This window comes from Eschrichtius robustus, chromosome 9 (genome assembly GCF_028021215.1).
Source record: "Eschrichtius robustus isolate mEscRob2 chromosome 9, mEscRob2.pri, whole genome shotgun sequence".
Lineage (NCBI taxonomy): Eukaryota > Metazoa > Chordata > Mammalia > Artiodactyla > Eschrichtiidae > Eschrichtius > Eschrichtius robustus.
In genome coordinates this window covers 68486349-68513028 of record NC_090832.1, presented here as the reverse complement: position 1 = coordinate 68513028, position 26680 = coordinate 68486349, and the positions used below count along the sequence as shown (strand labels likewise).

At 45.6% G+C, this 26680-nt stretch overlaps 1 protein-coding gene across 2 annotated transcripts in view; it reads left to right on the top strand.

The window, feature by feature from the left end:
• The window catches only part of ANKRD6 (ankyrin repeat domain 6), a 202776-nt gene that overhangs the window by 132363 nt on the left and 43733 nt on the right, over positions 1-26680 (top strand). For both annotated transcript variants that reach the window (XM_068551459.1, XM_068551460.1), the window contains exon 3: positions 21131-21229. In XM_068551459.1, the coding sequence (XP_068407560.1) occupies positions 21131-21229 (99 nt within the window). The remainder of the gene's footprint in view (positions 1-21130; positions 21230-26680) is intronic.

Sequence of the window (26680 nt, the reverse complement as noted above, 5' to 3'; positions counted from 1 at the left end):
GAATTTTAAATTTAATTTTAATTAATTAAGTTTAAATGCCATGTGTGGCTGGACTGCCATATTGTTTGTTTTTTTTTAAGGCTCCACAAGTTGAAGTTACATTTAATTTGTTTAATTATATTAAAACACATTTATAAACATAATACCAAGATTAATTTTAGGTATTTAATATTCACTTGCATCATGTGAACTTTCAAATTTATTACATTTTTTAATTGGTTAATAATTTCAATTTACAAGCTGCTCGTGCAGCTCAATATCAAACAAACAAACAACTGAACCCAAAAATGGGCAGAAGACCTAAATAGACATTTCTCCAAAGAAGATATACAGATTGCCAACAAACACATGAAAGGATGCTCAACATCACTAATCATTAGAGAAATGCAAATCAAAACTACAATGAGGTATCTCCTCACACCGGTCAGAATGGCCATCCTCAAAAAATCTACAAACAATAAATGCTGGAGAGGGTGTGGAGAAAAGGGAACCCTCTTGCTCTGTTGGTGGGGATGTAAATTGATACAGCCACTATGGAGAACAGTATGGAGGTTCCTTAAAAAACTAAAAACAGAACTACCATATGACCCAGCAATCCCACTACTGGGCATATACCCAGAGAAAACCATAATTCAAAAAGAGTCATGTACCACAATGTTCACTGCAGCACTGTTTACAATAGCCAGGTCATGGAAGCAACCTAAGTGTCCATCGACAGATGAATGGATAAAGAGGATGTGGCACATATATACAATGGAATATTAGCCATAAAAAGAAACGAAACTGAGTTATTTGTAGTGAGGTGGATGGACCTAGAGTCTGTCATACAGAGTGAAGTAAGTCAGAAAGAGAAAAACAAATACCGTATGTTAACACATATATATGGAATCTAAAAAAAGAAAAAAAAAAAGGTTCTAAAGAACCTAGGGGCAGGACAGGAATAAAGATGCAGACGTAGAGAATGGACTTGGGGACACAGGGATGGAGAAGGGTAAGTTGGGACAAAGTGAGAGAGTGGCATGGACATATATACACTACCAAATGTAAAATAGATAGCTAGTGGGAAGCAGCCGCATAGCACAGGGAGATCACCTCAGTGCTTTGTGACCACCTAGAGGAGTGGGATAGGGAGGGTGGGAGGGAGACGCAAGAGGGAGGGGATATGGGGATATATGTATATGTATAGCTGATTCACTTTGTTATAAAGCAGAAACTAACACACCATTGTAAAGCAGTTATACTCCAGGAAAGACGTTAAAAAAAAATTTCATAGATACCTTGGATTTTTTATATAGTATACTGTCAAACCAAACATAATAAAATATCTTCTTTATGAAAAAATCTTATAAAACTTATTTTGTTATCTTATCAATAATCTACCATATGTCATTTATTGGCTACCATATTGAATAGCACAGCTCTAATGCCTTCCTGAGAATGAGCGCACAGGAGAGACTAATCAATTTTAGACACAATCTATTGCCCCTTTCTCTCCCACATTTCTCCCTATCTAGTTATATCACAATTTTGGAGCAGATCCATAATTAGTGTAATTATATAAATGCTCTTCACTGGTGAGCCAATAATTGTGCTATCATTACATTTCCACTGTTTGTATAACTTGCTGCTTTTCCTGAACTTGATCATTGCCTTGATTTTTAAATTTGTTTAGTTTTATTCAAACTTATGGTTAGATGTTTCCTCTACCTTTCAACTCTGTAAAACAGTTCTTAGGGGGATTTCCCTGGTGGCCTAGTGGTTAGGATTCCGGGCTTTCACTGCCATGGTCCAGGTTCAATCCCTGGTCAGGGAACTGAGATCCTGCAAGCCGTGCAGCGCGGCCGGGAAAAAACAAAACCAAACCAGTTCTTAGTGTAATTTCCATGGTTAAGCCTATCATGTATTTACCAGTTTTATTCTTTTCCTGGAGATATTCCTTCTGGAGTCATCCATCCTTCTGTTCCAGTTTGATCTGGGCTACTCTCTAGTTCTGATGCATGGACTCATCCTGAGAATTCCTTTCACCTCTCCTCTGTGTTAGACCCCCTGTTTGCCAAAACCCATGTCACCCTCATTTTGGTGGTGCATATCCTCTGGCAGTTTCCTAAGAGAGGGAACATGGGAGACAAATGTTTTGAGAGTCTGCATATCTGAAAACAAAATCTTTATTCTACCCTCTCATTTAATTGACAATTTGGTATGAAACCTAGAACTTTGAGGGCAATGTTTTATTGTTTTTGAGCTTACAGTGTTGCTGTCGGGAAAATCAGCTCATAGATTCTAACTTGCAGCTGCCTCCTCAAAGGCCTTTTGTATCCACTGTGCCCCCCGAAGGCCTGCCCACTCAGAACCCAGCTCATGAGCCTCCACCACCAGGAAGTCCACCGAGAATGGTTCTGTTCAGGTGCCCTACGTGGAACTCACTTCCTCTGCACTGGTGCAGCACTTGCTGTGCGTTGGCTCTGTGTCCCTCATAATTGCGTACCACTCTGTGGGTGCTCAGAACTCCCCAGCAGACTATCACTCTGACCTGGGCCAGTTTCTCTTTTGTATTTCTGTGTTTGACACAGAAGGAAAGCTCTGGATTTGGAATCCAAAGACCTTGATACAGGCACCTGCTCTACTGCTTATTAACTGCTTGTTAATGTAGGCCAGAGTTTCTCAGCTTCTGCACTATTGATGTTTTGAGCCAGATCATTCTTTGTTGTGGGAGGTTGTCCTATGCATTGTAGACTGCCTTGCAGCATCTCTGGCCTCTGTTCATTAGATGCATGGTACTCCCTTCTCCCTAGTTGTGACGATCAAAAATGTCTCCAGACCTTGCCAAATACCCCCTGGGATGGTGGCAAAATTGCCCCTCGCTGAGAAGCACAGATGTAGGCAAATTTCTTCACTTTGTAGGTCTCATTTTCCTCCCAAAACTTAGAGGATTTCCATAGGGCCTAAATGTGATAACACATGTGGCTGCAGTTATAAAATCTAAGTGGGCACAAAATATTGGGTCTGTTTTTTTAACCCCTCCAGTGCCTAGCACAGTACTCACTCATTAGGCCCCATGTGTGTCCAGTGAGGGGAATAATGTTGTTTAGTGTAAGTTGCTTACGCTCAGTGCTTACTAGGTGTCAGCTACTCTTGTAAGAGTCTACAATGATTAAGTCCTCTAAACCTCACCACAACTCTGTTCTCATTATACAGATGAGGAAACTGAGGCAAGGAGAGGTGAGGTAACCTTCCCAAAGTTTCAGGACTGGGATTTGAACCCTGGCCATCTGGCTCCAGAGTTTTTGCTCTTAAACACCATGTTTTCCCTGTGTGTTTATGACTTTGGGTTGGGAACATCCTGTGGGCTGCTTGTTACTAGAGCATCTTCCCTGGCATCTTACACATAGGAGATATAATCTGCAAATGTTTTACTGACTAGTAACTCATGTGCCCAGGTACTTTAATAAAGCACTTCCCCAATAGTTGTATTGTACATGTGTGTAACATTTTATACTTTGCAAGTTATTTTCGTAGATGTGCTGCTCATCCCCAGAACTCCATGAGTTTTTTCTTTTGGACTTGTGAGGAAATGGAGGCCCCAAAAGGGAAGTGACATACAAGCTAGGGCATGCCAGAGGTGGCACCAGAACCGTGATCTCCTGGCTCCCATGCTGATGTCATCTCTGTTACACCAGGGGCCTCAGATAAAGGCAGCCTCTTCTGTCCTCATGGGGATTTTACCTAGTAGCTAACAGTGTGTGGGTATGATACCTTATCCACCAAGCATGAGTGGAGTTGCCATGCACAGGACAAGTCATCAGAGGCAGTGGGCTTGGGAGCTGGGAATACATGTAGAAACTACACTTAAACATTTTAAATTCATTTTTTAACAAAAATTTTATTGGAGTATAGTTGATTTACAATGTTGTGTTAGTTTCTGCTGTAGAGCGAAGTGAATCAGTTATACATATACATATATCCACTCTTTTTTAGATTCTTTTCCCCTATAGGTCATTACAGAGTATTGAGTAGAGTTCCCTGTGCTATTCAGTAGGTCCTTATTATCTCTTTTATATATAGTAGTGTGTACATGTCAATTCCAATCTCCCAATTTATCCCTCCCCCCCTTACCCCCTGGTAACCATAAGTTTGTTTTCTACATCTGTAACTCTATTTCTGTTTTGTAGCTGAGTTCATTTGTACTCTTTTTTTAGATTCCACATATAAGCGATATCATATATTTGTTTTTCTCTGTCTGACTTACTCCACTCAGTATGAGAATCTCTAGGTCCACCCGTGTTGCTGCTAATGGCATTATTTCGTTCTTTTTTTTTTTTAGCAACTTTTTTTTTAGTAAATTTATTTATTTGTTTGTTTGTTTTTTTGGCTGTGTTGGGTCTTCATTGCTGCACACGGGCTTTCTCTAGTTGCGTTGAGTGGTGGTTTCTCTTATTGCGGAGCACGGGCTCTAGGCGCACGGGCTTCAGTAGTTGCAGCACACGAGCTCAGTAGTTAGCGGCTCGTGGGCTCTAGAGCACAGGCTCAGTAATTGTGGCGCACAGCTTAGTTGCTCTGCGGCATGTGGGATCTTCCCGGACCAGGGCTCGAACCTGTGTCCCCTGCACTGGCAGGCGGATTCTTAACCACTGCGCCACCAGGGAAGTGCCGCTCCAGTATCTTCTTATAGAACTTTTAGGAAGCTGGTCCTTGGGATGTTTCACCACAGCTTTCGTTTTCTCTGAAAGTAACCAGACAGAGGTTATTTGATGCAGCTTTAGTTAAGAAAAATGTAGTTTCATTCATAAAATTAATGTTCATCAAATTTCTATTTGATACCTACCACCACCCCTGAGTAATGACATAGGATTTAGATGATTAAGAAGTACAGACCGCAGGGCCTCAAGGCATAGAAAGTGAGCCCCCCAGAGTTCACTGCTGAGCGGATGGGCAGAAAACTCAGCAGGTGGCAACATGGGGCGGGGGGTAAAACATGGAGCAAGGGAAGGAAGGGAGGAAGGCAAGGAAAAAAAAGAACTAAAGACCATGTGCAAACTTACGCAATGTCATGTGTATCTAATTTATGTAATTTATGTAAAATGTTACATATGCATACATGTTCATGCACAAAGAACTTGGAAAAGAGTTACATTTATATTGACTAGTTATATCCATTGATAAATGAAAACGGCAAATAGGAAAGTAGCAAGTGATGGGTACAGTCTGATGCATTTTGGTTAAAGCGCAAATCCACTTCTGTCTGCCAACCTGCCTCTATTTGTGTGAGCACAGAGAACCGTGGGGAACACGAGAGACTGCTGACGCCAGTTGCCTGGCAGCGAAGATGATTAGCTTTGCTTTTATAGATTTTTCCATTGTATTGTTCCCCTTATTAAAACAAGCATACATTACTTGAGTAATTTGTGAAACATGAAATCAAGTTTAGAAATGTGTGTTGAGTGTCTGTGCCAGCACTGGCCCAGTGTTGTGTATTTACCATCTCGCTGAAATTCTCACCGCTCAAAAAGCCTGTGCTCCTGTCTGTGTGATACCAAAGGGGAAAGGGAGGCGCTGAGCAGGAAGCAACTGGAGCAGTTGAGTAACTTCCCAGTTAAGGGGTCAGTAACCTCGGGGGGAACCAGCCCTGTCTGGCTGTGAGGCCCACGCTAGGACGGCACCTGCACAGTCCCCGTTCCTTCCAGCACCACGCCAGCCACTGCTCCCCAGCTCCTTCTCCCCATCCATGCACACAGAGAAAGAGGCCGTCCTGTGGGAGGGGCTTAGGCCAAAGGGCCTTCTCCTCCCCCCACCTCCAACACCACATACACACCATTCCCAGAGTTTTCAAGCAACTTCAGGAGTTCCCTACCAAGGAAGTGGTAGTGCAGAGGGTATGAACCTCGACCCAGGAGCCAGACTCGCCTGGGTTCAAACGCCAGCGTATTTACTAGCTCTGTGATCTTGGGGAAGCTACTTGTTCCCTTTGTCATTCATATCGTCACCTCTGCCATGAGGATTAAGTGATACTGGCTACCTCATGAGGTTGTTTCAGCACCAGCGGAATCAATTATGCAAGGTACTTAGAACACTACTTGGCACATGGTAAGCGCTGGATGTGGCAGCCGTTACCAGGTGGTCCTGTTGATGCAACAACCAGCATATCTTATGGTCCGAGAGTTGTGGTCTGAGTACCAGGCAGGGAATCCTGAGGGGAGGACAGAGGCCAGTCAGTGCCCTCATCTGAAAAATGAGGGTAATCCCCACCTTGCGGGGTTGCTGTGAGGATTAAACGAGATGACAGCTGTGTAGCTGTGTCCAGCACTGAATGAAGAGAGAATTCTGCTTCCAGCCTGCCTGTCTGCCTGCAGCTAGGACTTGCCAAGCCTCCACAATTGTCAAGAGCCAATTCCTTAAAGTAAACGTCCCCTCATCCATGCTGCTGAATTGATGAACATACTGGGGAATGCTATTCAGCAACAGAAAGGACTGAGCTACCGATAGAGGAAAGAACATGAATGACTGTCAAAGCCTTATGCATTTGAAGCCAGACACAAAAGGCCACACACAATGTGATTCCCTTTGTATGACTTTTTAGAAGAGTCAAAACTATAGGAACAGAAAATAGATAAGTGATTGCCAGGGACCAGGGAAAAGCAGATGGAAATTTGGGGGAGGAAATGAAAATCTCTGTTTTGCTTGCACTGGTGGTTTTCTATGATTCTATACATTGATCCAAACGCATCAAACTGAATACTTAAAAACGGTGAATTTTATTGAATATAAATTATACCTTGATTTTTTAAAAAATAGCAGTTCTAAATATAGTAATTGTTATATAAGGAAATAAACTTAAGGGGGTTTAATAACTTTGTTCTAGTCATTTGTTGGGGAGGGGGAAATTTCCCCTCACCCCCCGCCCAAAGTTCTTTTGGTTGGTCTAATAATTAAATTGACACAAGACCAATCAACAGGAGAAAAAAATTTAATTCATACACACAGAGGTCTCATAGAAATGGGATCCCTGCCCACCCCTGTCCCAAAGAGACCAAAGCAGTCTGCTTATATATCATTTTTAGACAAAGGAACAATTATTTGTGAAGATTTAACAAAACAAAGGGGCTTGTGCTTGGGGAAGCAGATTCATGAAGAAGTTTGCTTATACAGCTTTCTTAGCCTTGAATTCTCTAGCTTTGGTAGTAAGGATGCTTTCTATGCCCCTGTTTTATAGGGAGGATATCTTCACATGGGAGATTTATTTCCTGCTTTCAGAGGGAAAGAGGTTGGGTGGTCAGAGTGTTTTTTTAAAGTATTTTTTCTCACCGGCTATTTCTCAAGTAACTTTAATTCAAAATAATCAGTGTGCTACTGAGGCCTATTTTGGGTGGCCTAACCTGGGCCCTGACACATTTATAGGTTGTTTGTGGCTCCTGTGGAGCTTTCATATTAGGTATCCCATTACTAGTGAATGACTATGCTCCAATAAATATAAACTTTAAACTTTTAAAAAGAGAACTGCAAATGGTTTGATTGTAGTAACGTCACTTTCCCAAGCATGACTTCTGATCGTGTCTGCAGAAATGAAGAGCATGCAGGGCTGGTAGATATTTTCAGCAGCCACTCCCAAGGGAAGGCTGGAGGTGGATAAATGCTGTACATGCACGGCCTCAAGAAACGCAGCCAGAACAGTGGAAACCAAGGATCTTTTTTGTTGATGTTAATTTGCTTTGGTTTTGATTCTGTGGGAGTGTGTTTAATATTAGGACTTACTGGAGTGCAGCGGGTCTGAACTTGTTTGCCAGCCTGTTGGTTTGTAGTCCTTTCCTGAAAGCTGCCAATCCCCAGTCCCCAAGAGGAGGGCGGCGGGAGAAATAGATGCTTACAAGGCTGTTGGTCAGGTGAAGTGTCCACTTGAGAGAATGTGTTGTCTGTCGCATGCTTCTTCCAGAAGACTCCATACACTTGTTTAAAAAGATATAAAGGGGAAAAAAAAAAAAAAAAGATATAAAGGGGACTTCCCTGGTGGTCCAGTGGTTAAGACTCCATGCTCCCACTGCAGGGGGCACGAGTTTGATCCCTGGTCGGGGAACTAAGATCCCACATGATGCACGGCACAGCCAAAAATTAAAAAAAAAAAAAAGATATAACCAATTAAATGTTTTGAACAGGTAATATTTACATTCACATGGTTCTAAAACAGAAGGCGCAAAAAGTTGATAAGTCTTTCACACTCTCTCCCAGCGGCTCAGTGTCTCCTTTTCTGAAGGCAACCTGTGTTACCTGTTTCTTGCGTTTTTTTCCTGAGATAGTTCATGCGTATATGTGCAAATGGATGTATCTCTATGTGTATCCCCACAAATTGCTTCTGTACAAACTGTAGGACACTGTACATACCCTTCATCCCTTTGCTTTCTTCAGTGAACCGTAATTGGCTTCACCCATCCCCTATTGATGGGCATTTAGATTCTGTTAATCTTCTGCTCTTAGAAATTATGTGGCAGCTACTGACCTTGTCCTGAGGTCTTATTGCACAGCGTGGTTCTGTCTGTGGGGCAGGTTTCTGTAAGTGGCACTGATGGGGCAGGGCATATGTGCCCTTGTAATTTTCAGAGCTGGAGCAGAACTGCTCTGCATGGAGCTTGTGCTGGTGTACACATTCCCGGCAGAGAGACGGGGGGGCCTGGGAGCACTGCCCTTTAAGCACGCTGTGGCCAGTGCTATACCAGCCCCTCCCTCCTCCCTCTTCTCCTGGCCCTTCTTCCGAGTTTAACCTGCCTTTCTCGCTTCCTCGCCAGGAGCTCCCAGGCAGTGGCTCTATTTGGCCTTTGTTCCTCTCCCCTTCGGCATGGGTTCATAGAATTTTCTCTTTTTTACCAGCTCTGGCTTGTGTCTAGTGCCAGCTTCCCGGGAGTCAGGGGGAAAAGCAAGGGGTGGCTGATGGGAGGCCAGTGGCGGGAGTCTCCACCCATCTCCTCCCCTTCCTCCCCCTCCCAAGGCGGCCTGGGACTTCGCATCTCACACCCAGTAGCCAGTGTGTTCTCACCTCCTGAGTGAGGGCTGAGCCTGCAGAGGGCTGATGCAGCCCCGGTCCTGCTCTTGGGTCCACACGCTCCGTGCGGGCCCTGAGGGTGCAGAGTTACATGTCAGGTCACACAGAAAATCTGCTTTTTGTTCTCCAGTAGCTGGAAGCATCACCCTGTGGGAAGAAAATCTTCACCGGGAGAACTCAGGCCTTTGTAGTTTATTGTCAGAGATCAGGGAAACTTGACATATGGTGGTAATCCTGAGCAACTCTTATAAAACGAACACGTGTTCAGATTTTATTTAATCAATTGGTGAGGGAACCAGTAAGATGTTGCAACTGCTTCAAAAGAGAATGCAGAGAATTACAAATATGCAGGTCTCGGGAAAGCGGAAATAAATTTGCTTATTAAGTATAAAACTGGCCAGTATACACTGAATCTGCTAGACACAATTTGTTGGCATCACCCTCAGGGTTCTAAGACTTACAGACTTGTGAAATAGCTCAAAGATAACCAGGAGATGACCTGGAATTGCACTGCGCCTGAAATGGGACACCTAGTCATCTCTCTTGCTTTCAGCCACTTTATATTTTTACTTTGTTTAAAATTTTTTCATTTTTAAAAATTACAGTAAAATATACATAGCGCAAAACTTACTACTTTAACTGTGTTTAAGTGTTCGATGGAATTAAGTCCATTCACATTTTCGTGCAACCACCAGCCCCACCTATCTCCAGAATTCATCTTCCAGACGGAAACTCAGTACCCCTTAAACACTTCCACCCCATGCCCCCCTTGCCCTGGCAACCACAGCTCCACTTCCCGTCTCTATGACTTTGTCACCCGTTTAAAAATCTCCCAATTTTTCCTTCCCAAGAGTAGAGGCAGAGAATCACTTCACCATCTCTGTGACCCTGGCCTCCTTGAACCTTGGTGTCCTGTCTGTAAAATCAGCCTAACCCCTACCTCGGGGACTTGTTGTCAGGATCAAATGAGGTGATCCACGCAGAGTGCTTGTACGGTGTAATAAGGACGTAGAACGAGCTCAGCGGATGGTAGTTTTTATCATAATTACTGTTTTCTCACTTGCGTCCGTGGTCCCCAGAGGCACAGAAGTTCCCCTAGGCAGGTCAGCGGTTTTCAGTATTGACCACATGTGTGATCACCTGGAGAGCCTTAAAAAGATACTGATGCCCAGGTTCTGATTTAATTGATATGGGGTGTGGCTGGGTTTGTTTCAGAGCCCCCGTGACTCTAACGGGCAGCCGGCTGGGAACCCACTCACTGCTCTGGGCCTTCCTCCCGGGAGCCTGGAGCCCCGTGTGTGTGACGGGGCAGTGCTCTCTGCAGAGCGCTGCCAAGTCGGTGGTTAGATGCCTGGAATTCATGGCGCTCTTTGTGGAACACCACGGAGTACTGATAGTCTCGGTGCCGTAATGCAAGCTAGAAACAAGTTCACCTGCAGGAGATCCACGTCTTGAGTGTGGGAAGGCAAATGCATGCTGTGAATTGTTGTGTGGCCCACCTGTGAGGCGTGCGTGGCACGTTACCGGGTCAATACTAGGAAAGTCTCAGTGAGGGTTCACTTAGGATGATGAAGGTGTTAGTTAAGCAGGCGGCCCGGTGACTAGTGTTTCCCGCAAAGGTAGGGGGCGCCCCCCGGAGATGCTCCTTTGGGGGAGGGAGAGGGCGGTGTAAGAATTGGTGTCATGGGTCAGACTTAAGTCCGTGCCTGGGCCTGAGGGGAGACGTGCTGCGACTGAGGAGAACAAGCCTCGAAACGTCAGGGATGGACCCTTAACACTGACTCAGGCATCTCAGGAGAGGCAGCCGTCGCTGCTGTTGGAACGGGAGTCCAGGGTCAGCCCTGAGTCTCTCGGCTGCTTGCTCACGGCCTCTGGGGAAGTCCTGGGAGGGGTGCCTTGCTCTGCGGGGCCTCTTCTGTTGCCCTCTTGCTGTGTCTGCAGTGGTGTTCAGCGGGGGTGAAGGCAGGCCCTCTTTCCCCAGCTCCGGGCAGGCCTGCTGGGTACGGTGGCCCAGAGGCCCAGTCCGCACCGGGGTGTTCACACAGCAGGTCAGCTGCATGTCCCATCCCTGGGTCTGTCTGTGCAGTGTGTGCTCTGTTGCCTTAGCAGTCTGCGCTGAAAATGGAAGCCTCAAGCTGCACAACTGACTTTTATAGCCCAGATTAATGTGCTGGTAACACCCTCTAAAGCCACATATTTGATAGGTCCTAACCGCGCGAGAGGAGAGATTACAACATCATGGCATAGCCGGGTGTCAGCATTTCTAAATCCTCCCTAAGTACCTGTGTCTTTCCTGAACGAAATGTATTGGAGGATCACTGGTTTCCAGGCCAGTAATCGTCCTGTTGTAAGACTTCCACGAAGTGTCATCACCTAATCCACGCTCTAGGGTTGCTATAAAATAAGGAAGCCAGAGAGGAAAGAAGCTTTAGAAGCTGCTGAGTTGCCCACTTGGGCCTCTGCTCAGATGCCAGTGCAGATGGTCTGTTGGTGGATTCTCTATTAGTTTTCTTCTTTCTCTTTTCTTACTCTTAAGCTGTAATGACTTCGGTTTCAGAAAATAAATGAAGCCAGGAACTTGTTTGGAGACTGAAAATTCTTTCTCAGCAGGCCTGTTGGTTTGTTTCCAGTAAGAACTGTCTGTTGCATGTTTAAGTTGTTATAAACCAAGGATATAAACCAAGATGGGTGAGTAGGTGGTGACTATGCCTGGTCTTCTTTCAGCCTGTGTTTCCATCAAATAGAGCAACGTATAAAGAATTCTACACCATGAGCAAGTGAAAACGCAAGGCTGATTCTACATCAATCAGTGTAATCCCCATATCAATAGCTGTCTTAGTCTGCTTAGGCTGCTGTAACGTAATACCACAGACTAGGTGGGTAAACAGCAAACATTTATTTCTCACAGTTCTAGAGGCTGGGAAGTCCAAGATAAAGGTGCTGGCAGATTCGGTTCCTGGTGAGGGCCCTCTTCCTGGCTTACAGACATTCGCCTTATTGCTGTGGAATATTAGTCAGCCTTAAAAAGGAATAGAGGGCTTCCCTGGTGGCGCAGTGGTTGAGAATCTGCCTGCCAATGCAGGGGACACGGGTTCGAGCCCTGGTCTGGGAAGATCCCACATGCCGCGGAGCAACTAGGCTTGTGAGCCACAACTACTGAGCCTGCGCATCTGGAGCCAGTGCTCTGCAACAAGAGAGGCCACGATAGTGAGAGGCCCGCGCACCGCGATGAAGAGTGGCCCCCGCTTGCCGCAACTAGAGAAAGCCCTCGCACAGAAACGAAGACCCAACATAGCCAAAAATATATAAATAAATAAATTAATTAATTTAAAAATAAATAAATAAATAAAAAGGAATAGAATTGTGATACATGCTGTGACATGGATGAACCTTGAAAACATTATGCTAAGTGAATATGTATGATTGTATATTGTATGATTCCACTTATATAAGGCACCTAGATTGTATGATTCCACTTATATAAGGCACCTAGAATAGGCAAATTAATAGAGATGAAAAGTAGGGGGGAATTCCCTGGCCGTCCAGTGGTTAGGACTCTGCGCTTTCACTGCCAAGGGCCCAGGTTTGATCCCTGGTCGGGGAACTAAGATCCCACATGCTGTGTGGTGAGGCCAAAGTAATAAAAAAGAAAGAAAAGAAAAGTAGGAAAGAAGTTAGCAGGGGCTGGGGGAGAGGGGAATTTTTGTTTAATGGCTACAGAGTTTCCGTTTGGGATAATTAAAAGTTCTGGAATTGAAGAATGGTGACAGTTGCGCAACATTGGAAATATACTTGATGCCACTGAATTATAAACTAAAAAATGGTTACAATGGTAAATTTGATGTTATGTATATTTAACCATAATAAAAAAATTTTTTTTAGTTCACCCAAGAAGCAGAAAACTTAAATAGTCTAATTACCATAGAAAAGATTAGAAATGTGATTAAAGATTCAACCTTTAAAAAAGCGCTAGAGCCAGATGGTTTCACAGCCCTGTTCTGTATTTTAACAAAAAACCAATTCCAATGTTGTTTAAACTATTGTAAAGCATAGAGCAAAATGGAAAGCTGGATTTGTGTTATGAAACCAGTGCAACCTTAATACCAAAACCAGGTAAATATAAATGAGAGTGAGAGAAATAATACGAGAACTATAGAGCAATCCCAATTATGAATTAGAAACAAAAATTCTTAATAACCTTACTTAATAAAATACAGCACATATCAGAATAGTACAATGTGACCAGGTAGAGTTTGATCCAGGAATGCAAGGATGGTTCCATAATTCATTACACCAACAGATTAAAAGGGAAAAAAAACCCCACATGATTATATTAACAATTGCTGAAAAGGCAATGATTCCAATAAAAATCAGGAAATAAGAGAGGACAGTTCTTATCTCCCAACCATAGTTCATCAGGCATTGGACCACCATGTTTTGTCTGTCAATGTTTCAACGTATTGAAAATGTAGTCTAAGTAGCTATGTACAAGGAGCATGGAGGCCATTAACTGATACCTTCTAACTTAGGAACAGATGTACTATAGGAACCAATGGGACTCTTTTTTTTCAAATTAATTAATTAATTTATTTATTCAGCTGCACCAGGTCTTAGTTGCGGCACATGGGATCTTTTAGTTGCGGCATGTGGGGTCTTTAGTTGTGGCATGCGGGATCTAGTTCCCCGACCAGGCACCAGACCCAGGCCCCCTGCATTGGGAGTGCAGAGTCTTAGCCACTGGACCACCAGGGAAGTCCCGAACCAATGGGATTCTTTACAGCCAATTAAGTTGCTTGAAATATTTTGGTCCTTCTGGTTGGTGGACCTTTCTAGAAGCAAGCCCAACCCTAACAGTTTCTGCATCACCTCAAAAGGAATTCTCTTATTAATGAAGCCATTATGTTTGAATAATTGATTCCTAACCATACACATTTAAAATCATCTCTCCCAATTATTTATGTTTATTAGGCCCTCCCAAAGTAAGACTTAGAGAAACATTATGAAGCTTTTTGGCACTGACCATTTTAAAAGGAAGGACTGTTATTTTAGAGGACAATCCCAGTAGCCCTGCCCGAGTATGATTGGACCGTTGACCCCTGCCAGTACAGGAATTTTACATCTGCCCCCATTACATTTTGTCTTGCTGAAATTAGCCTGTCCTTCCAATCTGAGATTGTATTGGATCCTGATTTTTGTCATCCAAGGACTTTATTCCCTCGCTGTTTCTTGTCACCTACAGTCTGATTAAGATGTGATGTGTCACTCATCCAAGTAGGCAGGTAGACAAATCACATTTCCAAAAAGGAAAGAAAGTTCTGAAGTCTCTTTAAACTATACATTTTTTTCAAATGTGAAGTTTTATTTTCTCACTTTCCTTTTATCCATGGCACTTTTTCTTTGTCCATTTTCTCCCCTGAATATCTTGATAACTTTGTTTTCATTGAACCATAAGCCTGAGAAGGACTTTGAAGTTTTGGACCCAAATCTACACCATTCCAGGCAGTTGGAGCTCTGGGGATACTGTTTATGATAAGGGGACCCTGGGGACACCTAAGAAAGTTTGTGGGGAGCCTTGTAATACAATTTAAAACCGGAACAAGGGGCCAAGTGGCCAGGATTCCAGCTGTTATTTATTCTGCCACAAATAAAACTTGAGCTCTTGAAAATCACTGACCCTCTGCTAGCCTTACTTATCCTCTCCAAATTAAATTCTCAAAGACCCTTTTCAATCCGAATATTATATGGTTTCTAAAATATGTGCCACTCCCACTTTACTAATGTTACAACTTTCTTGCTTCCTATCTCTCTCTTTCCTATTTCCTTAATGCTGCAGGTAATACAGACAGACTTTACTCGCCTCAAAAAAGACTACATGACCCTGACCCATTGTATTTCTCATGATCTGAAGAAAGGAAGTGTTGTCATTTTGAAATTATTACACTAATTTAGGTTATACCTAAATTCTTCTTGTTAAACTGTTTCCCTTCATGTGGGTCACATCTCTGCAACTGCCCTCCTTGTAACAACACGCAGTTAAGATGGTTCCTTTGTTTTATTTCTTTGAGCTAACGAGTCTCAATTCCTTTAGCCTCCTTTTGCCCCATGTGTCTGTGTGAGCTTGAGCAAAAGCATATCATTTTGTTCCAGGAATGGCTAAGCACCCTTTCTTCTCACTTCTCAGGTCCACTCTGTCAGACCAGGCAGCTTCCTTGAGGAGTCAGGGCTCAGCACCCATGGGGCAGGTGTTCATGGGGCAAGTGTTGTCAGTGTGAAAGGCCTGCCCTTTAGTAAGGAGAATCTGAGATACCTAAGCAGGAGAAAGGAGCTGTGACCCAACTTCCAGGTCCTGACTGGAGTAATGAGTGACCAGGGTCACGGGCCAGGACTCCCGGGTACCATGGAGTCTGCATGAAGAGAGAGTCTTTCCAGGCTTGTTTTGTGGCTTGTGGTTCTCAAATTACCCCTGTTCCGCCTCCCTGGGGCTCCGCCCCTCCCGAGGGAGGTGTCTCCAGTGTAAATGCCTCGGTAGGCCTGGAGTGTCTGGTGAGAAGGATTAAGTACCTCATCTGAACACAGGGAGGAACAAAACACCTCCACTTCCTTTCAAGGTGTATTCTAAGCTGGTTACCTTTGACTGGGCTCCCTTGTTGGTGGGAGATCTTTATCTGAACAGGAATTCTTCTCCAGGAATATTCCCTGACCGAGCCCCACCCCCTCCAGCTGGGAGTTAGGCTCTTCCAAACGAGTAGCAGGGACTTTTCGTTCTGAACGCCCTTTATGATCACCTGAGAGTGTAATTTACGGGTCACCTGCTGGAACGGGAGTCACTCTGATGTTACCATGCAGCAGTTCTGCTGGAAATCGGGACCCGCAGGACTCAACATGCCAGAACAAAGCAGCACCCAGACCAGAGCCCAGAGCTGTTGACAGTGAGGCCACTCTTTTGTAGTTGTTGCCTGGCTACGTCTCAAGGCCCTTTGCCATTCAGTTCCCTGGAAGTGAGTGGGCTCTAAGCCTCTTCCTCTCCCTGGTTGGATCAAGGAAATGTGCTCCCTGCAGGGTCCTGCACCCTCTCTCCCCTCGCGGTTCTCAGATGGCCCATCCTGACCCCAGGGCAGGTTGGAGGGACCAGCACCTTTAAAGCATGCAACGAGGGATTCATAACCTCCGGCTGCACATTAGAATCACCTGGAACTTAAAAAACACCCACGCCAAGACCCCACCCTAGGCTGATGGAATCTGGGGGTGAAATTTGAGATCTTAAAAATATTTTCAGGTGACTCTAATGTGGAACAGCGTTGAAAACTGGTGGTTTATGTTAGTGGCTCTCAAAATGTGATTCTATACTAGCAGCATCTGCTTCTCCTGGGAACTTGTTAGAAATGCAAATTCTCAGCCTCCACCCCAGACCTGCAAAATCAGAAACCCTGGAAGGGGGCCCAGATAGTTGTCTTTAACAAGCCTCTGCTGCCCAATAAAGTTCGAGGACCACTGGTTTAAGGCATAATGTTAAATGCACAAACAAGCCAGTTTCATGTGACCTGGGAATGTAACTGCAAAAGCACCAGTAGAAAAGGTGCAGTGGAAAAGATGGGGTAAAAACGATAATCCTTGTATGGGGTGGTAGAATCACAGATGATTTGCTTTCATTTTCCGAATTTTTAGTAATGTCATTGGATTGTTTATATACTCTTTTAAGATACAGGAAGTTCTGGGTTGAGGAGATGCAGTCTTTTAGTGTTTTGTACTGACAGCTGGGGACAAAAGCATCATGAGGAATGTACCGAGAGGAATGACTCCTGCTGGGACGGTCCCCACTGGGCAGGTTTCGCCTGAGGGCCTGTGGCTGCTCTGGGGAGGATTATTCTGGCCCCTCCTCATCTCTCATCGGAATCACCTGGGGAGGATGTATAAAACCCCTGCTGCCTGCGCCCCACGGGGTATTGAGTCAGCAACTCTGGAGGAAGGCCTCAGGCATCAGGACGGGTGGACAGACACACAAACAGACCAGCCTCCCCAGGCGATTCAGATGTACAGTGAGAATGGACAGCCTCTCTCCTCATCTGGAGATTCTGAGGAAACCAGGTAATTTGCAAGCACCCTCAGGGGTGATCATCTGGGAGCAGTGGGAGCGTCCTGAGAGTGGAGTCCTCTGCCAGGGGAGTGCCTCCGCCGACAGGAAGCAGGCAGCAGGGAGTGTGGTGGGCCAGAGCATGCGGGCTGGGGTCAGGTGGCTTAGGGGTGAATCCAGACTCGAGTTACCTGCTCCGTGACATAGAACAAGTGACTGTCTCTCTATGCTGCAGTTTTCTCATCTGTAAAATGGGCTTAATAACGCTGCCTACCTCCTAGGGTCGTTGGGAGGACTGAATGAGCTAATACATGTAAAACTCTTAACATGTGCCTACCATGCCGTAAGCGTCCCATAAATGTTAGCTGCTGCTGGCCCTTGCTCTCATCCTTGTTGCTATTGGTCTTGCTGGGCTCACCAGGGCCTGGGTTGAGTTGGGTTGAACTGGTCTTTGAACTGGGGCAGGGCCTAGGACAAACCAGTGCTTCAGAAAGTTCTTCCTCTTATCATTCATGGTCCACAGTCTTTTCTCCTGTTCCCATGTCTTCCACTGGCCGTTCCTAGGGGCGTGGAGGTGAGACCGGTTGTACCCTTGAGTTCAGGTCATTCAGAGGCCCCTCTAAGGATCAGTTTTTATTTGCCCCCTCACACTTAGGGTGGTTTCAGCCTTCTCCATTTGTCAGGCATGACCTTGGGGTATCCCTGTGTGCTGGGTGGGAGCAGCTACTCCCCTGAATGGCTCTACTTTTGTTGCTTTTCACTACAGAATGTTCTGGAAAACCACATTTCTGGGTGGGTGGTGTGTGTGTGTGTGTGTGTGTGTGTGTGTGTGAGGGGTTGTGTTAGGAGAGCCCAGGGGACAGGAGTGGACAGCTTCAGGGTCAATGGGAAACCAGTTACTACCGCCTTTGCTACTTGCTATAGTCGTACCAGATGCCAGAAAAGGAGCCAGACATACAAGGGGGACACTGACCCTCCTCAGAGGAGCCCCTGTGTCGCTGTTGCAGCTGCTCAGATGCTCGTGAAGCCCCCAGGATGCCTACACCTCCTCTGAGGGGTTCAGACGTCCCCGAACCTGGAGGCTGCAGCCCGCCGGGCCCGCCTTGTCTCTGGTCAAGCGTGGAACTGTGGAACTTGCTCCAGTGACCCTGGGAGGCCCGGCCTGCCCTGTGGTCGAGGAGCGCCGGGATTGGTTTGACCCTGCAACACCGCCGAGTCCGCTTGCCTCCTCGTTCACGGAGGGGGCAATCCCGCCCTCGGGGAGATCACGGCCTAGTGGGAAGGGCCTCCAGAACAGGACGGGCGGTTCCCTGAGGGGAGCCGAAGTGCTGTGGGTGTGGAGAAGGCAGCCGGGAACATTTCTTCTCGCAGAGCTGGAGAAGGGTGTTCTCAGTAAAGAAGCCCCTTCCAGAGAGACGTGGAGACTTGGGACCTTGTATTTCAAAAATGGCAGTGGGTGAGTGGAGCAGAGCTGGCTGGTAGGACCCTCGACCCTCCAGCGAGGGCCCCCCTGGCTGTCCAGGTGACCCGAGATCCAAGTCTTCTCCCAGGTCTGTGCCATTGAAAGGATCTCACTTGTCTCCGAGGCAACGGTGCAGGGGTGTCAGGGAGGAGAGGCAGCAGTTGGGGTGTCTTCAGGGGTGAGGCTGGGGACAGTTGGAGGGAAGGAAACCCATGATGGATGGTGGGCGATTCCTCACTTACCCTGTGTGAAGCCTCTGGGGTGGGTAGCGGAGACGTTCCTCTCTCACAGATGAGGAAAGGGGCTTAGGAGAGCGGCCTGCACAAAATCACACAGGTGTTACTAGTCAGAGCCGGGATTTGAGCTGGGCTTGCCGGGCTCCGGTGCCTCTGGCCTCTCTCTTCTCCACAGAGGGCACTCTGCTGACCTTGGATGTGGAAGGCGCCTCCAGTCACGGGCCACCTTGTTAGTAATCTATAGTTTCTGAAGTGCCCTCCACACGTGACCTGGTTTGAACCACGTCGGTGTTTCCTTCTCTGGATCTTCTGATTTTTTGGTGTTCACTTGGGCAGACCCTTTTGCCTCCCTGGGCCTCAGCTTCCGCACTGTAATATCTGGTTGCCGACAGGGATGTTCCTTGGGGCTCCCCTGACATGTGGCACCAGCTACTCCTCGGCCTGTGGCCTCCTTCCCAGCCTCTCTTGGGGCAGCTCCTCCCCTCACGGTCTGCACTTTCCAGACGCTCAGAAGCTCTTGTGTCCCGCCATCCTGTCGGCCTTCCTCACGGCACACACGTCTTTCTCCTCACAAATGCAATGGGCTTCCCCTTGTTTCAGGATGCTCTAGAAGCCTTGTGAAGGTCACGGATCCGATGACCTGGACAAGGACGCAGGACAGGTGGAGCCCGGGGCCGGGCCCAGCGAGGGGCACCAGGCTATTGTCTCCATCTCATCAGCTGTGGACATTTCGTCGGAGGAGTCAAGGTTAAGCGGCCCGCACTGAGCACAGTTGCCGGCCAAGGCAGGTCACGCTTTCATCTCATCTCAGACGTTGCCTTTTTTTGAAGGCTTTTTATAGCCCACTTTCTTAGGGCAAACTTTGTTCTTAATTAAGAATTCTAATTTTAAAGTGAGCTCTGACCTCTTTCTTTCCAGAATCATTCTGATGCTTTGATTGCATTTCACGGGTTGAAATTAAGATCCTTTATTGACTGCTCTCTCTCTTTTCCTGCAAGGCTAGTTACCGACGGCAAACTGGCACTTGATCGAGATCATAAATGGGTTTATCCTGCTAGAATATCAATAAAGGCCTTTGGGAAGTTTTATCAAGATGCGAGAAAGGACTCAGGCTGTGTGAGACCCTTATTCCTCTGGGAGTGTTTCAGCACAGGTGGGGGCCGTGCATGGTTAAATGCTGTTTGGAGCTGGGGTGGGAACGTTTCTTCACCGTGAACTTGAGGGAGAAGGCAAAGGCAACATAATGGCTCCTTCAAAAGTTGGAGAATTAGGCGTGTGGCAAGGTCAGTTCGCTAGATGGAAACTGATTTACACTGAAGAGGATTATTCTGAGTGTGACCCTCAGTGTCACAGCTCAGGAGCCCGCTTGCAGGGAACGGTCATCTCTGTGACCCACCAGCAGGGCTGAGAAGCCCGCTCAGGTGCACTGGAGATGTGCATACACGTGTGTTCTGCCAGCCACTGGGAACAACCTGGAACCCATCAGTGGGAGAATGAGTGAATGATGTGACAGTATTTTTTAAAAACTCAAAAATATAATGTTGGACCCCCCCAAATTGCCAAACGGCATTGTACAGTTTAATACCATTTATGTAAGGTTTGAAGACAAAACGATGTTCATCTATTGTGCGTGGCAACAAACATGTAGTAAAGTGTAATAAAAGGCACAGGAATGACAAATCCCAAATTGAGCAGTTACCTCGGGGTTGAGGGGAAATGAGATCTGGGAGGGGTTCACGAGGAATGGCTATGGTTTCTCTAATTTTTTCTTAAAGTGATTGGTGGGTGTGTACATTTTAAAATATTCATATTTTTGAATGGTTGAAATACTTTGTAATTTTAAAATTTGTTTCTAAAGAGGGGAGAATGTGTTCTGATGGTTTGTCCATCAGTTTCAGTTTTGAGGAATTACTAACTAGACTTCTCCGGGGCTGATTAGCTTGACTCTTTGCTGCTCTCCCATCTCTTACCCCATCAGATTCACTGTGGCCACTTCACCATCCCTGACTATCAAACCAGTGGGGAAATAAGAGAGAACTTGAAAGCCCTCACTTTCCTACTTGCTGGTTGGATGAGCGGGGAGTAGAAATTATGCACTAAGGGAAATCTTCACATTTTGAGCATATTTTGTTCCTTGATCACAGTGCCAATAGCCAAGGTTAACCAAGACAAACTTGAATTCCGGATGAATCCATAAGGATCTCCTGCCAAACTGAACGGGGTGGGGCGGGGGTGGCGGGGAGCGCCACTGTGCAAACCTTGCTCTAGGCTCCCCGCCCCCAGGGGAGAGCGCGTGACGTCTTGTTCTGAAATCAGTGTTTGCTCTGCATTAACAGCATGGCCGGACGCCCCTGCATCTTGCTGCCAATAAGGGTCATCTTTCTGTGGTCCAGATCTTGCTGAAGGCTGGCTGCGACCTCGATGTCCAGGACGATGTGAGTAGAAGCCATCATTCTATCGGGGCATGGTTGTCCAGGGGGCTTGTCTGCCTAGAATCCCACAACATGTAACTAGCTATGAGGGGAGGGAGGGGGCAGTAGGAGATGCTCTCCAGCACTTTGTAGCTTCATCTTGGTGGGAAGAACTTCCTCTTGAAGGTCTGCTGTGGGACCCATTCTCAGTAGCAAGGTTGAGTTTGGGAGTGTGAGCTGGTTTTCCCATCATGGTTCCTATCTAGTAGTAGTATTTCCTGTCTAGTATTATTCAAGTGCAGAGCCTCGAAGAGCATTTTGTCTGTGTCCTTTCTCAGTATGAAGGAGCACACCACACACACACACGCACGCACGAGTTATGGGCAAGGCTTGCTGAAATTGTGTCATTGACCAGACTTATAACTGGAGAAAAGGTGAGGCTTAAAAACTTAATTTTTTTATTTTCTCGCCTTGATTTCTCTTACTCTGTATACATTCAGTTAAAAAGGACCTATTTAAAGAAACAACAGCACACTGATCTCACGGAATCTGAGAAAAAGGAGGCCTCCAGAAAGAGTTCACTCTGGTGCTCTGCCATAATTGAAACTCAGTCTCTGAGTTTCTTTAGTCAAATGATCTAGAAAGAGATTCCAGTTGGCTCTTTTGGAGTCAAGAATCCATTCCTGAGTAAATCAGCAGTGGCTGGCATGGGGTCACCTAGTGCATAGGGTGGCCCTGTTGGGTCTTTGAAGGGGGTGAACTCTCTAAGAAGGGGATGTAGAAAAGATTATGTAAATTGCCGTCCAGTGAGCTATTAGGAAAATATCCTAATGATGATCTGATTGGAAGCTATTTTCAGAAACTTTCAATTCTGTTTCTAACTCGAATTTGTATAGTAGGACTCAAAGGAGTAAGGACTTTTGTGAGGAACACAGAATCTTGGAGAGTTAGTATTTATAAACCACTTCCAGATTCACCTGTAATCTCTGTGGTTACAGAACGTTATCAGATTTCAGACCCTCAGGTGGGCTAGGGTGTGGGTTACCAAAGTGTTTCGAGTTTTCTTTGAGTCTCTGTGTAATGTCCTAAAACTTGGCAAACACACAAGTTGAGAAGAACAGCATTCACAAAGAAATAACCAAATATGTAATATACACGGGCAGAAGGCTGTCAGTGTCATTCATAAATTTCTGGTTATATTTGGAACCTATTGAGTCATCAAGGATATTATTTTCAAAAGATGCTGATCTAGCTTTAAGCTGTTGATTTCTACCTTGGGTCACAATACTTTTTTCTTTCCTTGCACTGTAGCCATCATAACATACCTGATTATATCTTATCCTTACATGACAGGAGCAAAAATACAGGGAGAGAGAAGAGATTCTGACCACAGGAAACACAGGGCATTCAGTGCTTGGTGCAAATATGTCAGACTCTGCATCTGGTTTTCTCTGCATAATTGAAGCCCTTGCTTGCCACGGTGGCAAGGCTGCAGTACCAGGCATGCTAACCCATCCTGACCCAACACTCCTGTCTCAGGTCCTGAGCTGCAAGTATCCCTGTGTTCTCCTGAAGCAAAAGCCATGCTGACTTTCTAGAACTACTACTGTTTATATCAGGCAAGATAGGAAGTAAAATAGTCAGGAGCCAGGGCAGCCAAAGGGGGACATGGCAGCAGAAGGAAAGCCAGCTCTACTTTTAGAGAGGAACTCTTTCACTTATTGAAATCTTTTTTTTTTTTTTTTTGCATCTTTCCCTTGCTCTAGACGATGCATACATTGCTTCTCCCAGGTAGCTTAAAACAAAACAAAACAAACAACAACAACAAAACAGTGTAGAAACAGCTGGGAATGGAGAAGGTAGAATTGATCTTTACTAGTTCTGAAGTAATGCATTTGCCAGAATATGGTTCATGTGTGTCTTCTATACATTTACTGTGCTTGTTGATCAGCCTTGAAACTCACGTAGGAATTCAAGGAAGAAAACTCTTTATGAGTGTTCTTTAAAGAAGCTGGTGGGAGATTAAGTATTGGAAAAAAAATCATTTCAGAAGTTATCTGTCTTGGGTGATGGGTAGCAATAGAGAAGGTTATGTTATGAAGAATTTACTCCTAACTTCGTGTTCTACAGATACTGTGCTTTATGTCATGGTAAAGACTGAGAATTAGTTGAAGAATGACCTCCAGTGCCCTGGAGTGGGATTATTATGAATTTGAACCTGTGGAAACCAGTTCTTTAGAATATGCAACTCCAGGGGCAAGTTCCCTCTTGCCTCCTGCCAACCCTGTCAACTCTCATTGGAGCTCTAAGGCCATCTCTGATTGGTCAAAGAGCAATCACACGGCCCCCACCTCAGAAATAGTCCAGGACCCCGTGACCACGGTAAAAGGCATGAAGGAAGAGAAAAATAAGAAAAACCAGAGAAGCAAGGCTAGGAAGAACCCTGGAAGATCAGAGGGAGAAAAAGAGGTCAGCAATTATTTTGTGCACGTACCCTGTCTTGAGCTTCCTTGCAACATGTCTGCCTGTGGCACCTGGGAGGGATTCCTCCTGAAGAGGGGCATGGTCCACCCTTGCATGACTGGGGTTTCTCCCATGAGCTTGGCTTTGGAATCTGCCCACATTGTGCTCACTGTTTTTCACCGTGTAGGAGAGAACACTAAAAGTATTTCAGAACAAAGTTCTAGACCTCAGTGGTTGCAAACCTTTTGAAATCCCAAAGTAAGGAACACTGACATCTTAGAAAAATGGAGAGCTGGCAGTTCATGCACTTTGCAGACAGTTGCAGTCACCTTGGAACACGATTTGCCTGTTCCAAACCAAAGTGCCAAACTGCAAGATTGCTGGGTCTTCAAGTTTCCAGCTTCAGCGTTTTCCTTCTGCTTCTTTGTAGTTAATCATTCAACAAATACTTCTCAGGTGCCTATACTTGCCAAGGCACTGGGCTCAATCACTTAGCTTGATGATGCCATAAAGAGGCAGCCCATCCCACAGAAGCACCTGATCTTTTTTAAGGCCTGTCTTAAGGTTAATTGACTTCATAGGTTGTAAACAGCTCAGGGTGAGTGCAAAAATCCTTGTCAATTTGAATTCTGCCCCAGCCATGCTACCCCAAATTAGCTGGTTATCCACTGAACTGCACTGGGCCTTGGTTTTTTTAATCAATAAAATGAGAGAATTAGATGCCACGGTGCTTGGAGCGTAGTTGAGGATTAATAAATATTCGCTGAATAAATAATGAGTAAATTTTGTTGAGAGTGCCACACTTTTCCTAGCTTTTATTTTTTTTCCTCCAAAGTTTCAGAATTTCATGGTTGATATTTAGATCATATAGAAATAAAAGATTATGTCAAAGTTGCTGCTCGGGTCTGTTATAAGTACGTAGTAAGGATACATCTTGTTCTTTTCTGTGTCATATTTCAAAGAGGAAATATTTCAAAAGTAAGTTTTAGTTTTATAGGAGGGAGAGTTGATTCACAGGTAATTGACCCTGTTTCAATCAAGGGTCTCAGGTGTTTGCTTGTGTTGTGTTCTGGGAGAGAGTAGCTCTGAGCCCGAGGTGGTCCTTGGCTTATGTATTTCGTGTCTCTCAGCCTGTGATGCTCACCTTGGTAACTTCAGGGTGGCTGGTTTTTATGTACCAGAGAAAGTGTCTCACCCAGTCCTCCAAACCCACCCCACCTGGTGTGAGCAAAGCTAACGGTCCTGCTCAAGGACCACTCAGGGTGGGGAAAGGCTGGCTTTGGCCTTCACAGCCGTGTATATCCGACACCTGAGGCAAGGACCCTGGCTTTGAGCGGGTCTGTGACTGAGGGGTGTGAAGATGGAGGGGAGGCTGTGGCCCGGAGACAGGCAGGGCCAGGAAAGGGGACACGCAGGAGACACCTGTGCCAGGTGCCTGAGGACCCTTTGTTCCCACCATAGCCTCACCCAGGTCGTCAGGTCTCCTTGCGCGTTTTGCTCGTCCCTCTGGAAATTGGCTTTTAAGGGCTGAACTAGAAGTGAGATTTAGCTTCTTGCATTGAGCTGGAGTTTCACAAAGGAATGTTACCCCCAGGGAAGCAAGTACAGGAGATTCATGCTAAAAGCAAGTAATAAATACTGGTGACATTCTGGCTCCAAACTGCCTCAGCTCATGATTTAGTGGCAGCCCGTGAAACACAATAAAGCATTTGACTTGAAGCCAGGCTGAGGTTAGACTGTGCCGTGACTTAGCAGCAAGAGTGGCCGACACGTCCCACACTTTATGCACAACACGCACAGAATGGTTACATCTGGTTACGTAAAAGGGTTGTTCTGATTGGGCCAAGGAGTGCTAGTTAGAATGCCGGCAGCTCGTGGGAATAGTAAAAGGCCTCTAATGATTAGACGTCTGACTGAGTCGGTGTTTACCCTGAAGGAGGGGGCTGCAGCCTCACTTTTGTTGCTGAGAACAGGGCACCACATTTCTTATCAGGTCAGTAACAATAAATTGCACTTGGGGTCCGTTTTGGGAAAACCCATCACCATGCTGGTAGGGAAACAGGCAGTCTTGGAGATTCTTATAAAAGTTTTAAAAAGTTAAGACTGGGCAATTTTTCATGATTACTAAGTACACCTCATCTGGAAACACTTCCTAAGTTGTTGAAGACGATGTGTAATGGCTTCGCACACCTTATGCAAACACTGACCCAGTGGCCACGTCCTGCTTTTGACTGCATGGCACACAGAAAGGGTCCTCTTTGAGTAAGGGGTCTTGGAAAGGTGGGTGAGAAGAAAACCAAGGCTAAAGCTAATTTGTAATGGGAATAATAGCTTAGGATGCCAAGGGGAGGGTTTGGTGACAGAATGCAGTGGAGAGTGGATAGAATCATGGTAATGGGAGAGTGGAGGTCCAGATCCATCACTGCAGAATGAATAGTGAGAAAAGCTTCTGAGACATGGACAGTCCCTTTCCTGGTATATTGGTACAGCTTAGACTTTTAATAAATAGCAGTTTTTCCTGATGCTAGAAATTATATGTGTAAAATGTTGGAAAGTATTAAAAAGTATAAGGAAGAAAATAAAAATCATTTTTCCTCATGGCTTTTTTTTGGTTTTGTTTTTGTTTTGGCTGCTTTGGGTCTTCGTTGTTGTGTGCTGGCTTTCTCTAGTTGCGGTGTGCGGGCTTCTCATTGCGGTGGCTTCTCTTATTGCAGAGCACGGGCTCTAGGTGCGTGGGCTTCAGTAGTTGTGGCACGCGGGCTCAGTAGTTGTGGCTTGCGGGCTCTAGAGCGCAGGCTCAGTAGTTGTGGCGCATGGGCTTAGTTGCTCCGCGGCATGTGGGATGTTCCCGGACCAGGGATCGAACCCATGTCCCCTGCATTGGCAGGCGGATTCTTAACCACTGAGCCACTAGGGAAGTCCCTCCCCTCATGGATTTTTAAAGGGAGATTTAAAAAATTTTTAAGAATATGAATTTGGTTTTTAAATAGGATTAAGTGCTTTTTTATTGTC